At 41.1% G+C, this 14,006-nt stretch overlaps 1 protein-coding gene across 1 annotated transcript in view; it reads right to left on the bottom strand.

The window, feature by feature from the left end:
• arhgef28a (Rho guanine nucleotide exchange factor (GEF) 28a) overlaps positions 1–14,006 on the bottom strand; it is a 60,438-nt gene that overhangs the window by 23,105 nt on the left and 23,327 nt on the right. Inside the window, exons 10-23 of the mRNA XM_080046346.1 lie at positions 10,144–10,250; positions 9,192–9,499; positions 8,511–8,697; positions 8,044–8,155; positions 7,644–7,730; positions 6,792–6,834; positions 5,146–5,247; positions 3,983–4,106; positions 2,637–2,778; positions 2,491–2,546; positions 2,264–2,324; positions 1,629–1,764; positions 1,065–1,180; positions 492–632 (exon numbers count right to left, since the gene is read on the bottom strand). Coding sequence (XP_079902472.1) covers positions 492–632; positions 1,065–1,180; positions 1,629–1,764; positions 2,264–2,324; positions 2,491–2,546; positions 2,637–2,778; positions 3,983–4,106; positions 5,146–5,247; positions 6,792–6,834; positions 7,644–7,730; positions 8,044–8,155; positions 8,511–8,697; positions 9,192–9,499; positions 10,144–10,250 — 1,722 coding nt within the window. The remainder of the gene's footprint in view (positions 1–491; positions 633–1,064; positions 1,181–1,628; positions 1,765–2,263; positions 2,325–2,490; positions 2,547–2,636; positions 2,779–3,982; positions 4,107–5,145; positions 5,248–6,791; positions 6,835–7,643; positions 7,731–8,043; positions 8,156–8,510; positions 8,698–9,191; positions 9,500–10,143; positions 10,251–14,006) is intronic.

Here is a 14,006-nt window from a genome sequence, read left to right on the forward strand (position 1 = left end):
GATCGAACCACCGACGCTAGAACCCAGTGGACGACGGTAAAGATTGTGTCAGCGATTTTGTGGAGAATGTTTGTTGACATGATCTTCTTTTTTGGTCAAAATCAGTGAATATCTCACTCACCATTTGCTACCAGTCCGTACTATGTGTGCGCTGAAGAAGTTACTGCACAGCCAAGGCTTTCTAAACTGACATGTTGGGACAGGTTGTGGATTGTGAGGAGATATTCACAAATTTTGACAGAAAAGTGATTTTGACGTGATCAAGCGTTCTCCAGAATTGCTGGCTCTACCTTAAATGAGTGTGCCACATAGAAAAACACATGCACTATATCATACCAGAGAACTTAATAGTCCGCTACTGACGCACAACTTTACGAGACAATTGTATGGGGTTACAGGCTAGCAGTTTTATATAGGAAATACCGACACTGGCAGGGAAAAAATGTCACATTCCAGTGGTCGTTGTTTCCCAGACCGGGCCATCTGCTCACCATAGATCACATCCTGCCTCTTCACAGCACGTTTCTCCTGCTTCTTACTGAACTTGTGCTCCACAGCCAAACTCCACGACTCAGCCTCGTACTCCACCGCATCAACCGAGAGGTCGCTGTAGTCAAACGCATCAATACAGTCTGAAGAGAGAGAGACAGAGGTGTAGGGTCACTTTCAACAGAAACATCCAAGATTCAGTTTCACTCATCAGTGTTCATGACATTTACTAAAAAAAAAATAGCAAATTTTTGTCTTCCATTTATTACAACGTTTGTTAAATCTATGTGCACCTATAACCTAAAATGTGCAGTTTAGTTTACTTTTGTATGTGAACTCAAATCCATCATCTCAGATACATAAGTGCTGCTTAAAAAAATTGTATTCTCTGTGTTTTTAGCAGGAACTACGTTTTTCTCACAATCACCCGTTGATCAGAAAACAATGAAGTCATGAAGTCAATGAAGTTATTTTTACAAAGTTTGTGTGCATGACAACAATGATTCCATGTTTAAACTGTAAATCAAGTGTAAAAATATAAATCATATTTCATCAGAGCCTTATTCATGTCCTACCTTCACCAAAGGATGAGTCAGTGGAGGTGGAGGACACTGGAGTGGGAAGGAGCTCCTCAGACCGACCGCTCACCTTCCAGCCATCGCACTCTGTCTCTGAACTCTCACTCAGTCGACTGTTATACACAGAGTAAAACATAGACAGCAGTTATTATCCCAAAATCTTTATCAATATCCCCCGAAAATATGATAGTGAGTGGGGCCGTATATGGGTAACATGTTGTTTTCATTTCAATTTTATGCGAAAATGTAGTTTTTATTTCTAAAATGAAGGTAAGGGTCCAAAGAACAGTTTTGGTTCAAGTGTCGAGAAACCAAACAAATAAATGTTTTAACATGAATTAAGACCTTCAAAAATGCATTATGTCCATTGTGGCCATTTTGGCAGATGGGCAAAAAAAAAGAAAAAAAGAATTTGGTCTGGTTTCTTATCACTTAAACCAACATTGTTCTATAGACCCATAGCTTCAATTTATAAGGTGAAAACATAACTTTCACATCAATTTGATATGTGTCCAGGCAACCAACTATTATGTTATTAATAAGGTGTGAGAGCTCTATGACCTGTCACTGTTTGGGAAGCTTCCAGATAGAGGGCTGGACTGGGCCGAGGTGTCTTTCCGTTCCTTTGGGGTCATGAGGGGGAGAGTGGTGGAGACAGGGAGCACACACTGAGGAGGGCTGTCCCGCACTGTGAAATCTATGGGGGGGAGGGGAAAGATAATTATGAAAATCATAAACTTGATTTGTTCATGGCAGCTTTCATACAAGAAATGCAGCTCAACGTGCTCTACAATATATAAATAACATGGAAGCATTACGAGAGCGCTTTACATTGAAAAACAAAATGGTATGAATATAAAAACATATGGAATACAATAAAAAAAATCAGAGAAATAAAAAAAACACTTGATAAAATAAGTCAATAATATGAAGTTAAACAAATGACAACTTATTTATTATATTAACTAAACCTGTTCATTTTAGCCTGTCCAATACACTAAACTTGTCCAGCCATGTTAGCTTCACTTGATTAATATGTCCAAACTTGTCACACTCACTCACTCACTCACTCGCTCGCACGCACGCAGGCACGCACGCACACCACAATATCTTTACAAACTGGTAATTCTCATGCGACAATGTTTGACAGTAAAAACTAGTTGGTGACCGTCGACCCCGTTGTGTTGTAAACTCACTCTGTGGGAGGGATGCAGTCCTGTTCTTCACCATGGTAACCGCATACTTATCCTGAAGTTTCTAAGTTAGATAAATGAGAGAGAGAGAGAGAGAGAGAGAGACAGAGAGAGAGAGGCCGGTTACACCATATAAACAATCCACTACAGGACCGGCTTGCTCCAGTCGAGGTGAGAAGTTCAAACCATTATTTAACAACAATAATTCAACAGTTTGAAACAATACTCACTTTCAAACATGGGGGCACGGATTCCTTACAACCTTTATGGACGATAGCAGTGCAACCTAGGAAATCATTTAAAAATGTTTAGCTAATTTTTGATTTTTTTTTGCGAAAAATATACATTTCTTGGAATTTATAAGCTCAATACTTACTGGGGCAGTGCAGCAGGTCCTTCCCGGACGCGGGCTTGTCACAGACCACACACACGTTGGGGCCCAAACATGATCCCGTGCTGAAGCGATGTCCATTCATCGGGCTGCCGCCATCCTTGGCTTCCCTCTCCTTCCCTTTCCCCTTGGAGAACCAGGTCAGAGACATAGGCGTAAACAGAGAGGCCATACGGACACAAAACAAGAGACCAAAACCTCACTGTGACAAACCACCACCACCACAGCCTAAAGAACTCTGAGCCCAAAAAAATAGACCTTTAGTTCATATTAAAAAAACTGAAAACAAAACTGAGTTGAGATCAGGTTATAGGCGTTAGTTATGTGAGCCTGGAGCTAAGGACTCCCCCGCCTTTTATTCCCTAAAGCCGTAAGGAAGTCCGTCAGACGAGGAAATGGAGCGTGGCAGTAAACAACACCAACACACACACACACACACACACAGGTCGGACAGGGCTTCCAGTTTCTGTTGCTCCTGCTGCTGACTCAACAACAGGGGATTAATCATTACAAGGAAAGAGAGGCCGGACGTTGTGTTTGGTCTGTCACTCTGACCTTCGGTGTTTTCCCCAAAAAACATTTCCTGGTCGTGTCTCCCACAGAGCAACAAAGACAAGAGCCGGCACATTCCATATCCCATTCTAGAACCTGCAGGGATAATGGCCTGTCTTTCTTTAGTCTTTATTTGCAGTGATGTGAGTGGCTAACATTAGCTCCTTGCTTTAGTGACTAACTTCCAAGGAGGAAAGATACAGTAGCATGTTAATAGATAACAACAATATTATTACAGTGTTCAAGTTTTTCCTCACAGGAAAATGTGATCCCTGGAACACTGTTTGAAGTTAGAAAGCTTCCTGAAAAGTTACTGTTTCACTGTTGTTGTTTACAGCAGCAAGGTCAACAGTTTGGGTTACAAAAATCTTATGTTTGGTTCCAGGTGCCTCAAAATAAATTCGTTTTGATTTATGATTATAGAATTAATCAATCCTAAGAATTACATGTAGAGTACTTCTTCTTTTTAAACTAACTGCAGACTCTGTGAATGTAAACAAATCCCCCTCCAATGAAACTGCACAGTGCACCTTTAATAAATCCATCACAACACCCCTTTAGCCACAAAAAGTCAAATTTAAAAAAGTAAATAAATTCACACGTGCACACACTTCATTTGTATTTTTTAAGGTATTTTACTATAGGCTGCGAGTAGTGCAGTATGGTAACATGGCTTTCGGTTTTGTTCAGTGATTCCTCTTACTGTAGTGAATGTGTAGTCTATGGTTGTGGTTTGGTTTGTTTACCTTGGTCCGTGGTCTGTGATTTGGTTTGTTTACCTTGGTCTTGTTGCGTGTGCTGGACATCCTGCTCTTGAGAAAACTGAAGGTGCGAATGACTTTGTACTTCTCAGACTCTGCCTTGGTCGGGATGTTGTATTTATCCAACTCCTCCTCTTCGATCCTGGGTGAGAAAAGATTCAAACCTATGTCAGTGCCATTTGTTAGCATTTCCCTTTAAGTTAAAACGCTAACATGTTAAACATACTGCATGTTAGTAGGTTAAAACAAAAACCGCCATCCTGATTTCTTTGGAGCGTAGGTCTACAGGAGAAAGCAAAAGTGGTTATAGAGGCAGGCCATATAAGTGTGAAATATACAGCGTCAGCTAAATAATCTTATATTATGCTTTTAGTACATACAGGATAGTAATCAATGAGCATAAAAGGGTGTTGGTTAGTTCAAACTGCAAATTCCTGCCTGTGAAATGACAAACAGTTCATCTAAAACAACATTGATAAATGTTAGGGAAAGAAATTTAGATTACATTCTGGTCACACAAAATCTTTTGTTAGTCAGTAAAATGCAGAAAAAGGGTTAAATCTCTGCAACTGTGTGCTGTGAAAGATAAAAGGAAATTCAAATCAGTAGAATTGTTAGAGGCGGTACACATGCAAAACAACAACTGACGGAAGACTGGACGATCAGACGGACTCTTGATGACATTGAAAACTTAAAGGTGCACTGTGTAACTTTTGGTGCGTCAGAGAGGTGAAACATTTTCTAAGGTATAGTCTCATAACTGTATAAACAAACTTTCCTCCCAGGAAAAATGTGATCCCTGGAACACTGTTTGAAGTTAGAAAGCTACCGTTAAAAAAGTAACGGCGCAGCAGGGCACACAGTTTGGTTTACAAACATAGTCTAGTCTTACGTTTGGTTCCAGGTTCCTCAAAATAATTTAGTTTTGATTTATGATGATAGAATGATTCAATACTAAGAATTAAATGTAGAGTAAATATGTTTTGTAAACTAACTGCAAATGTAATTAAATGACCCTTGCCTAAAAGCTGCATAGTGCACCTTTAATTATTGCACTGTGGTTAGAAGGAGAGGGAGGGAGAGTTTGTAACACTTGTGCTAAAGGTTTTGGTTAGGGTTAGTGTGTTTTAATGACAACAGTATAACAGTGGGTACAGGGCTGGATCTCCCACCACACATACTCTTTGAGGAACTCAGAAAGGGTGAGATGTTGGAGGGACTCTGGCAGCTCCATGCCACCCTCGTCATCTGCAGACTGGGCTCGTTTACGGAACCTAATCTCCCTGTAAACAACACAGTGCACACACACACATGCAAACACACACATGCAGAGACACACAGGGGCATTTTAATATTTAAAGATATTAAAAATTACAATGAATCTGAATGATGAAAGAGCTGTACCAGCGTTTACAGAAAAAGGCTCGTAAATTAAAGTTATTATTTTTTTTTTCTTTTGTCCATGGAAAGCAACTTTGAGTGCTCAGAAAAGCGCTATTACATTTTTTTGTGTATTATCATTATGATCATTATTATTAAACTGATCAGAAGCCACAAAGGCCACACAGTTATACAATATTAAAGAATAAAACATATTAAATATATTAAAAGAATATAAAATATCAAAAGGGAAAGATCTTGTTGTTCACTTTACACACAAACAAAATGTATCAAAGTGTTCAACTCAGAAATAGAGCTTGCTGTTACAGCCTTTTACACCGTCTCTTTTACACCTTACACACTTCCTGGTTTCCTCCACTAGAGGGAGCTAGTGAAGTGTTCCAGTTCAATCAGGTCACTTCTCCATGCATTGGCTGGGAGTGGAAACCGTGTATCAGTTGGCATGGTTTGGTAAGTGAAAATAGTCCGAGTGGAACAGGAAAAGGAAAAGGATGTTCCCCTGCTTTTAATCAGTGCCTAGTTCCCTCTAAGGACAGACAGAGGCTGCCATGTAGGGGAGAACGGGGTAAGTAGGCACACTTTTTTACTCTAGTGAGAATTGCTCATCACCTAAACATCTTTCAATTGTCATTCCTACATTAAATTGAAGCTTGAAATGTGTACCCCTCACAGACAGTGCCTTCTGGTTCCGAAATATAACGATTGTGACAACCAACCTGTGTGACATATTACCCCGTTCTCCCCTACAGCAACACTTTTTGTCATTTTTTTATACTAAATTCTGAATTTCTTTCAATTTATAAACAGGTAATTGGCTTGTGTGCATTGTAACATAGAACACATTCATTCATTGCAATGGCTGCTTCATTTCTGAAAATAAATGGCACAGGGGCAAGATGACGCACTAGAAACACAGCAAAAACAATAACGGGGTCACGCTGATCTGTACGTCACTAGAAAAAGAAAAGAACAAAAAAAAACTAGAAGGATAACGCACATAAAAACATCTGGGCTTCACAAAGGACAGACAGAAAGAGTCTCAGGGAAAACAAAGAAAACTTCAGAAGGGTTCCCTCCTGTCACCAAGCAACCTGGTCGTCATGGTTACCCACATACGTCGCTCCCGGGACCGTTGGATTACATATAAACAAAGCTGTCGTTATAATCAGGTATTCCCCCTGGATTTTCACAGACCCGAACGATTTACATTGTTTTGTACACAGTCACCCATTCACACACACATTCACACACCGATAGCAGCAGCAGCTACCACGCAGGGTGCAAGCTAACTATCAGGAGCAATTTAGGGTTCAGTGTCTCTTTGCCCAGGGACACTTGGACATGTGGCGGGGAGACGGGGGGGATCCAACCACCGACCCTGTAACCCAGAGGATATCAAATATGAAAATGAAAAAGGCATAAATACCTTTTTTCATGTGACTGCTCCGATATGCTGGTGGCTCTCTGCTCTGTTGACATAAAGAATGAAGGGGTAAAAGATGTTAAAGGGAGAGTTCAAAAAACACATTTGAGACTGGCAAAAAAAAATTACACATGTTATAGAGAATGTTCCAAGTGAGATTAGATCAGGCAGCAGAAACAAATAACAACCAATAAGGCAGCTGGGGAACAACATTATGAAGCTTCCGTCTGAAACACAATTGATTTTTTTGCAATAAAGCAACAGCGGGGAAAGTCTGCAGGTAGGTAACCAAGGATATGGAAGCTGTAGCACAGACGGACACAAAGCGCTGACCAAATGGAGACACACCAAACATCTGGCACAAAACAGCAAATGTGATTTCTACCTCCTGCTGCTGCATCACGATTAGCTAAAGCCAGACACGCAGACACACATGCAAACAAACGCCACTGCGGATATTACTGTCCAATGATTCCCATTTCTAATTAGAATAGCATGACTCATTTTTTAATTTCTTTTTACTGATCTTGCTTGTTATCTGTGTTAAATGCAGTGTTTGTGGTAGTATGCTCCAATTTGATATTGCCCTGTACATTACAGTTTTCTTTAAGGCATTGGTAAAGGTAGTATATTCGAATCAAGTCGGGTATTTTAAAACTTTCAATTTAAGTGTATAATAACCTTGACTTCTACGCACACGCACAAATACACAAACACACACACACACACACACACACACGCACAAACACACACACAAGCAGAAGCACTGACACTGACACTGACAGTGGCGTGCTAGCTAGCCATGCTAGGTCCTAGCGCAGCAGTGTGGCGGCTGCAGATGTGTCCAGTACTTACTACCAGGGTGGAGCAGAGACAGAGACTTAGACAGAGAGAGCGCCTGAAGGAGAGATCGGCTGTGGTTGACACTGTGGAGCACGCCATCTACACAGTGGACACATCCACAATACAGTCAGCTCTGAAACCAGGCCTCTAAATCACTAGTTCATACATTATGGGGAGTAGTGGGGCTGATTTGGTTTATTTAGAAGAGGCTAGAATCCATTACTATTAAAAAATATGTTAAAGGTGCACTATGTAACTTTGGGTGTGTCAGAGATGAACCGATCTTGTGAGAATTACCCATTAAAGACATGCAAAACAAGTGAGGTTAGTTCATGTGGACATTGTTAGTCATACGATTTAGTAAATGTCTAAACTATGGTAAAAGCAATAAAGACTGCCACTGTTTACTGACCATGGCTGATTTCTGTGGTGTGGTTGTCCCGGGCAAAGCGAGCCGGACGTAGGCTGATTTTGGGGGAAGAATAGGAGTACGAGCGCAGTCGCATCCCCAGGTCCACTGTATTCTAGATCAGAGACAAAAAAAAAATACATAAAACGTAAGACTTCAAACTGTACTCCATGATATAAAGAGAAGAAGGGCTGGGTACGGAGGTTCAATACTTTTTTCCTCTACCGACCGAAATGCCTCAATACCATCGAGTATCTAGAAATGTAACAGTGGCAGTTGATATGATTGTAGCTAAGGTTAAAGTTTGATTTATTGATATTTAGTATGTTTTATTTTTACGATAATGTCTAATGTCATCTTTAAAAACTGATTTCATAAAATTGGAATATCAATATAGAACTTTCTTGACCTATACCCAGCCCTAAAGAGAAGTGGAAATAGTCAATCAGAGCGTGAGATGGTGTTTTTACTTTAGCGGGGGGTTCACATGCCGAGGAGGCGGACTGTGTGCGAGTGCAGGCGAGGTCCAGAGAGGGGCGACCCGTTTTCTTCATCTCTACGTTTATCTGGACGTCTGGGGAGAGCGGAGTGAGCGGAGACCTTGGCTCAGTGCTGCTGTCCTCCTCACTGTCCATCTCCAGAGCCACTAGACTGGGACTGGTGGAGACATATGATACATCACGGGGTTAAACAGAGAAACACTGCTATCTTGAACCCCTTTTTTTATATATATATTTTTTTTTTACTATGGTTCTTTTTTTTATATATATATATTTTTAATGTTTTTCCAAGGATTGTGGTGGTAGTGATTGTTTGTTTGTTTATAAAAATTGTTTATGAAAAAAAAAAACAGAAACACAGGGGGAGCTAGTGGTGTAGTAGTTAGAGCGCCCCCCCCCCCATAGAGGCTCAGTCCTCAGAAGCAGCAGACCATGGCTACCTGCATTGCTGTAACTGTGCGTGCATTCTTGATATAGAAATGGCCAAAGGTCTCTTATTCAGGTTAGCTTGAATTATACACTGGTGGTCAAGGGGAGCAGGTCAAAACACAAACTTAACAACATCACTCAACATGCACAGTTACAAGAACGCTTTCTTGTGCCGTAGAGTACGGCAAAAAGCTTAACATTCCAAGAGTTATTTTTTTTTACCTGAGGTCACAGGTGTCCATGGGCTGACTCTCTCTGGGATCCGCCGGCTCAAAGGAGGGGGGCCGGTTGAGCCTGGCCAGGGCCTGGTCCGCGGGGGAGAGAGGGAGAGAGAGAGGGACCGAGGGAGGGATGGAGGGAGGGATGGAGGGAAGGGAGGGAGGGGAAGAGGGGTCTTCTGAGGCGGGCGGAGGGGTGTCTGTGGCTGGTAGCAGGTCCTCAGAGTCCACCGTGTCCCAGGAGCCGCTGTCTGTCCCCGTGCTGTCCCGGGTCACTCCACTGACGCTACACTTCATGTCCACATCCTCTCCCTGATTTGGACAGAAAACATTGTGTCAAAAATGATTGTTGTAAAAAAAATGGGTTAAAAGTGACAGGGTGTGTGTGTGTGTGTGTGTGTGTGTGTGTGTGTGTGTGTGTGTGTGTGTGTGTGTGTGTGTGTGTGTTCTCCCTGAAGGTAAAAACACACCACGGGAGGAAGAGGGGCAAAATAGCAAATTTAAAGGTGGAGTCAGTGATTCTGGCAAAAGCTTGTTGATCAATCAAAATCAATGAATATTTCCTCCCAATCCATCGCTACCTGTCCGTACTGTAAAAAAAGAAAATCTGTTGTTAATACACAGCCCGGGCTATGTAAACTGGTAAGCTATGTAAACAAAGGGAATGTAAACGAACGGGGCTCATTTTAGAAAGCAACATGCCCTTTTAGAGAGCCTAACCTGTGTATTAACACTGGAATTAATTAAAATGCACACACAGAACGGACACGTAGTAATCGTTAGGAGATATTCACTGATTTGGACATAATTTTTTTTTTGTCATAAATACTTGTCAAAATAAAAAGGTTTAACGTGACAGGTTGGTGTGTGTGTGTGTGTGTGTGTGTGTGTGTGTGTGTGTGTGTGTGTGTGTGTGTGTGTGCGTGCATGCGTGAGTGTGTGTGTGCGTGTGTGACCTGTGTCTGCTGTTTGCTGTCCATCATGAGAGCAAGAGGGTCTGTGTCCCGCCGAGTGCACTGCTTCTGGACTCTTCTGGACTGCACAGGATGATGCCCATTCACTGCTGCTGTGTCAAAACACACAGTCACAATCTCAGCACAGTTTTCAGTAGGGTTTATAATCACTCAGACCACCTACTTCTCTCTGTCTGTCTGTCCCCCCCCTCCTGTTTCCCAGTTAAGATCAACTTAAACTCTCGTACAAGACCCAGATGTCGACTAGGAATTTGTTTTTATCGCCGCTAAATGATGTGCTGTCAGAAAGACACGGCGTGAAGCCACTTTTGGTTACCATTATTCATATGTGTCCAACTTTTTAGCCAAACCCCTAAAAATGTCTGGCTCTCACTGCGCCGCCCGGGCAATAAAAAAACACATTACCCAACCGTTTACACAAGAAAAACTTCCAGCAGATTTTGCCAGGAAGAAAAATAAAAAAATAAATGACCAAACGTGATGATATCGGACAGTTTTCGGCTCCCATTATAAGCCTTACACTTGAGATAGATCCATTAAGCATACACGAATGGGATAGAATTTGGGGACTAACAGACACGGATGTGATCGGCCTACATGATGTCTAATGTAGGCAAAGATTGCCTTGAAATACATTCTATTTGGGGTTTTTCAATACAGATTCCCCAATACCTTTGAAATAAGTTTGGTACTATAGAGTAATTAAGTTAAGTAGGCTGTATAGAAAATAACTATGTTGTCAGTCACATACATTTCATTGCTGCCATTCGCTCTCTAAATGTTTAATGTCTAATTTTGAATCTTGATGTATTTTCTTTGTTTTTCCTCTTAAATGCAATTTCTAATGTCTAATCGTGATGTATTTTATGTCCCTGTGAAGCACTTTGAATGAATTTGTGTCTGAATTGTGCTATAGAAATAAACTTGCTTTGCCTTGCACTTGGCTTCATTCTTGTAATTTTTCGTATAATCTTGCCATAATATATTGATATTTTCATCGACAATATGTCCAGGCTTAAAGGAAAGACAGGAAAGTGTGTTGAGACGCTGCATACCTTCCTCCCTGTTTGACCTTTAAAGGTTTGTTTTGATAGGAAAGGCTCCACATATACTGGCAGTCTAATTTCAGGCTAAATGGATTGATGACCCGTGTGTTGAGTCTTTTATGTACTACATCTGTTAAGCAATTTCTACGTGTGTGTGTGTGTGTGTGTGTGTGTGTGTGTGTGTGTGTGTACACCCTCTCCTCCTGTGTTCAAACATAGAATAACAGGAGCATGATTTGAATACCTGTGTTAACTCCTAAAGGACAGCATTCATCAGTATAACTATTATAACACTATTGGTCTTGTTAAATATTTTTGAAACAGTAAAATATTTTCTCTGATGATCATAAATGACATGTAACAGCAAACGAGACCATCAGTGCAAAGAAAGCTATATCGTTTTTCTTAATGCATTTGTCATGGGTACGTTCACCCAGGAACAACAGCTAGCGTAATAAAAACATTACAGCTTTTGTCCAAAGGGGAGCACCTTTAAATGAGAAAGCAGATAAAGTATGTATGGATCTAAGCATTTTAATGTTGTGGCTGGCCAAGGTGAATTTTGGATAATTAATTTTTTTGTGAGCTGGTAACTGCATTTAGTGAAGTTAAAAGTGCAAATATTACGGCGCAACAGAGTATTGGGGCCACGTTGATGAAAACATAAAAAGAAAACAAATAAATTACATGAATAAAGTTGTTATATTAACACAAGTAAAGTCGTAATATTAAGAAATAAAAGTCACAGTGTAAGGCTGCGAGTCATTTATTTATATAAGAGAATAAATATTGTCCTTTCCACTACATTAAAAGTAGGAATGTGGAGCCTCTCGTAAAGTTATACCCTTCTCCTTTCACAAATAAGGAGATGATTAAAATATACAACTTTACTCTAGCGATATTATGACTGTCTATTTCTTAAAGATACGACTTTGTTATTATTGTATTTTATTTATTTTTCCTTAAACGTGGCCCTTACTCCCCACATACAATAGTTCTAAATGTAGTAAAAGCTAAAATAAACGGAAAGCACTTTGGTCTATGGTAGAATTATATGCACAGCTGGTGGTATGATTGCACATCCATACCAGAGTGCCTAGATTGTATTCCTACTATAACAATGTGGTAAAATGACCTCCCTTGATGAGGAGGAGACATCATTTTTGTGTGCACTCTCCCAGCCCACACTTTGAAGTCTGGAGCTGGCCATGTCTGCACTAATGTAAGGGGAAATCCTGGGCATCACCGAGGCATTTCCTTTCTCTGCTGCTACACTCACACACAGTGAACAAATCAGCAATGGAGCTCAGACATTCACGGCACACTTTGGCTTACATCCCCCGGCTCGTTCTACTATGTATCTGGTTTTTCTCGATATGTCTGTGTGCTTGACAGCTTTCATTCAATCTGCTCGAATAAAAACGGCAAAGACGGAAACATCTATGTCTGTTTAAAGGTGATTCAGGAGAATGCTTTGTTGTGAAGAAAAAAATCACTTTTGGTCAAAATCAGTGACTATCTCCTCACGATCTGCTACCTGTCTGTACTTTGTGTGCGGTGTGTGCTGAAAAACAATACAGTGTTAATACACAGCTTAGGCTCTGTAAACCAAGGGTATGTAAACAAAAGGGGGCCCACCATAGCTATAGCAACATGCCCGTTTACAGAGCGCAGGCTGTGTATTAACACCAGAAAAACAATTCTGCACACACAGTACGGACAGGTAGTGGATCGTGAGGTGATATTCACAGATTTTGACCAAAAAGTGATTTTTGACAACAAGCGTTCTCCAGAATCACTGACTCCACCTTTAATCTATATAGGACCGTGACAAATTGCACATCAGCATTCTCAGCTGGTAGACTAATATAAGTGTCACATCAGCAAAGCTCCAGCAGTGTAACCATAGGAACCCTGATGATCAATCCCACAGTTTCTGGATAAAAACAGTAACTCTAGTTGACAAGCTTGTACCACAGTTGGGCCCTCAATGTCGCCATGACAAAAGTATTCGCCTAAACACTGAGTTTAATGACTTGAGCGATACACAAGAGCCCTGGCCTTAAGAGGGGGAACATTGGGATCAATGCCCCTGCCTTGTCACTCACTCTACTTCATGGAGACACATCACACACACACACACACACACACACACACACACACACACAGAGACACACACAGAGACACACACACACTTCAGTTTATGGTCACAAAGTTTTATGGGGCCTCATTCAGAGTGTCTCCGAGAGTTTACGACAAACTCTTCATTCTTCATTCCGAAACAACAACAACACAGGAAATTAGCGCTCTACGTCTCCGTGGCGACACTTGAAACATTTGAGCATCCTCCTTTTCGAAAAAGTCTACTTTACTACCCCAGTGAGTGTTTGCACTATAGCTGCTCGTGTTCTTTTACAATCTAGCGTGCACACGAGTGGTTAAAGAGGATTTGTGGTAAATGTATGTGGTTTCCTTTAAAAAAAAAAAACATGGCAGCTCTTGTAAACCTTGGACATTTGAGCTTGTTAACATCCCCCTACTCTAAGCACAGAGCTCCACTGTCCCGTTAAAGGGGTGTTCGAATCGGGGGGGGGGGGGAGGATGGCAGGGAAACAGAGGATAACAGCACAGACAGACAGTCAGAGAGTTTGAGTGGGACACAGCCTGACCCCATTCCTGTGTCTTTGTTGTATTGTGACAGTGACAGGGCAGATTCCTCCTGGTCATCCCAGAACTGACACATTTGTTTTTAAAGGTACAGTGTGTAATTTAAAGGTGTATTTTGGGGCGTCATCTAGT

This window comes from Ammodytes marinus (assembly GCF_949987685.1).
Source record: "Ammodytes marinus genome assembly, chromosome: 18".
Classification (NCBI taxonomy): Eukaryota; Metazoa; Chordata; class Actinopteri; order Uranoscopiformes; family Ammodytidae; genus Ammodytes; species Ammodytes marinus.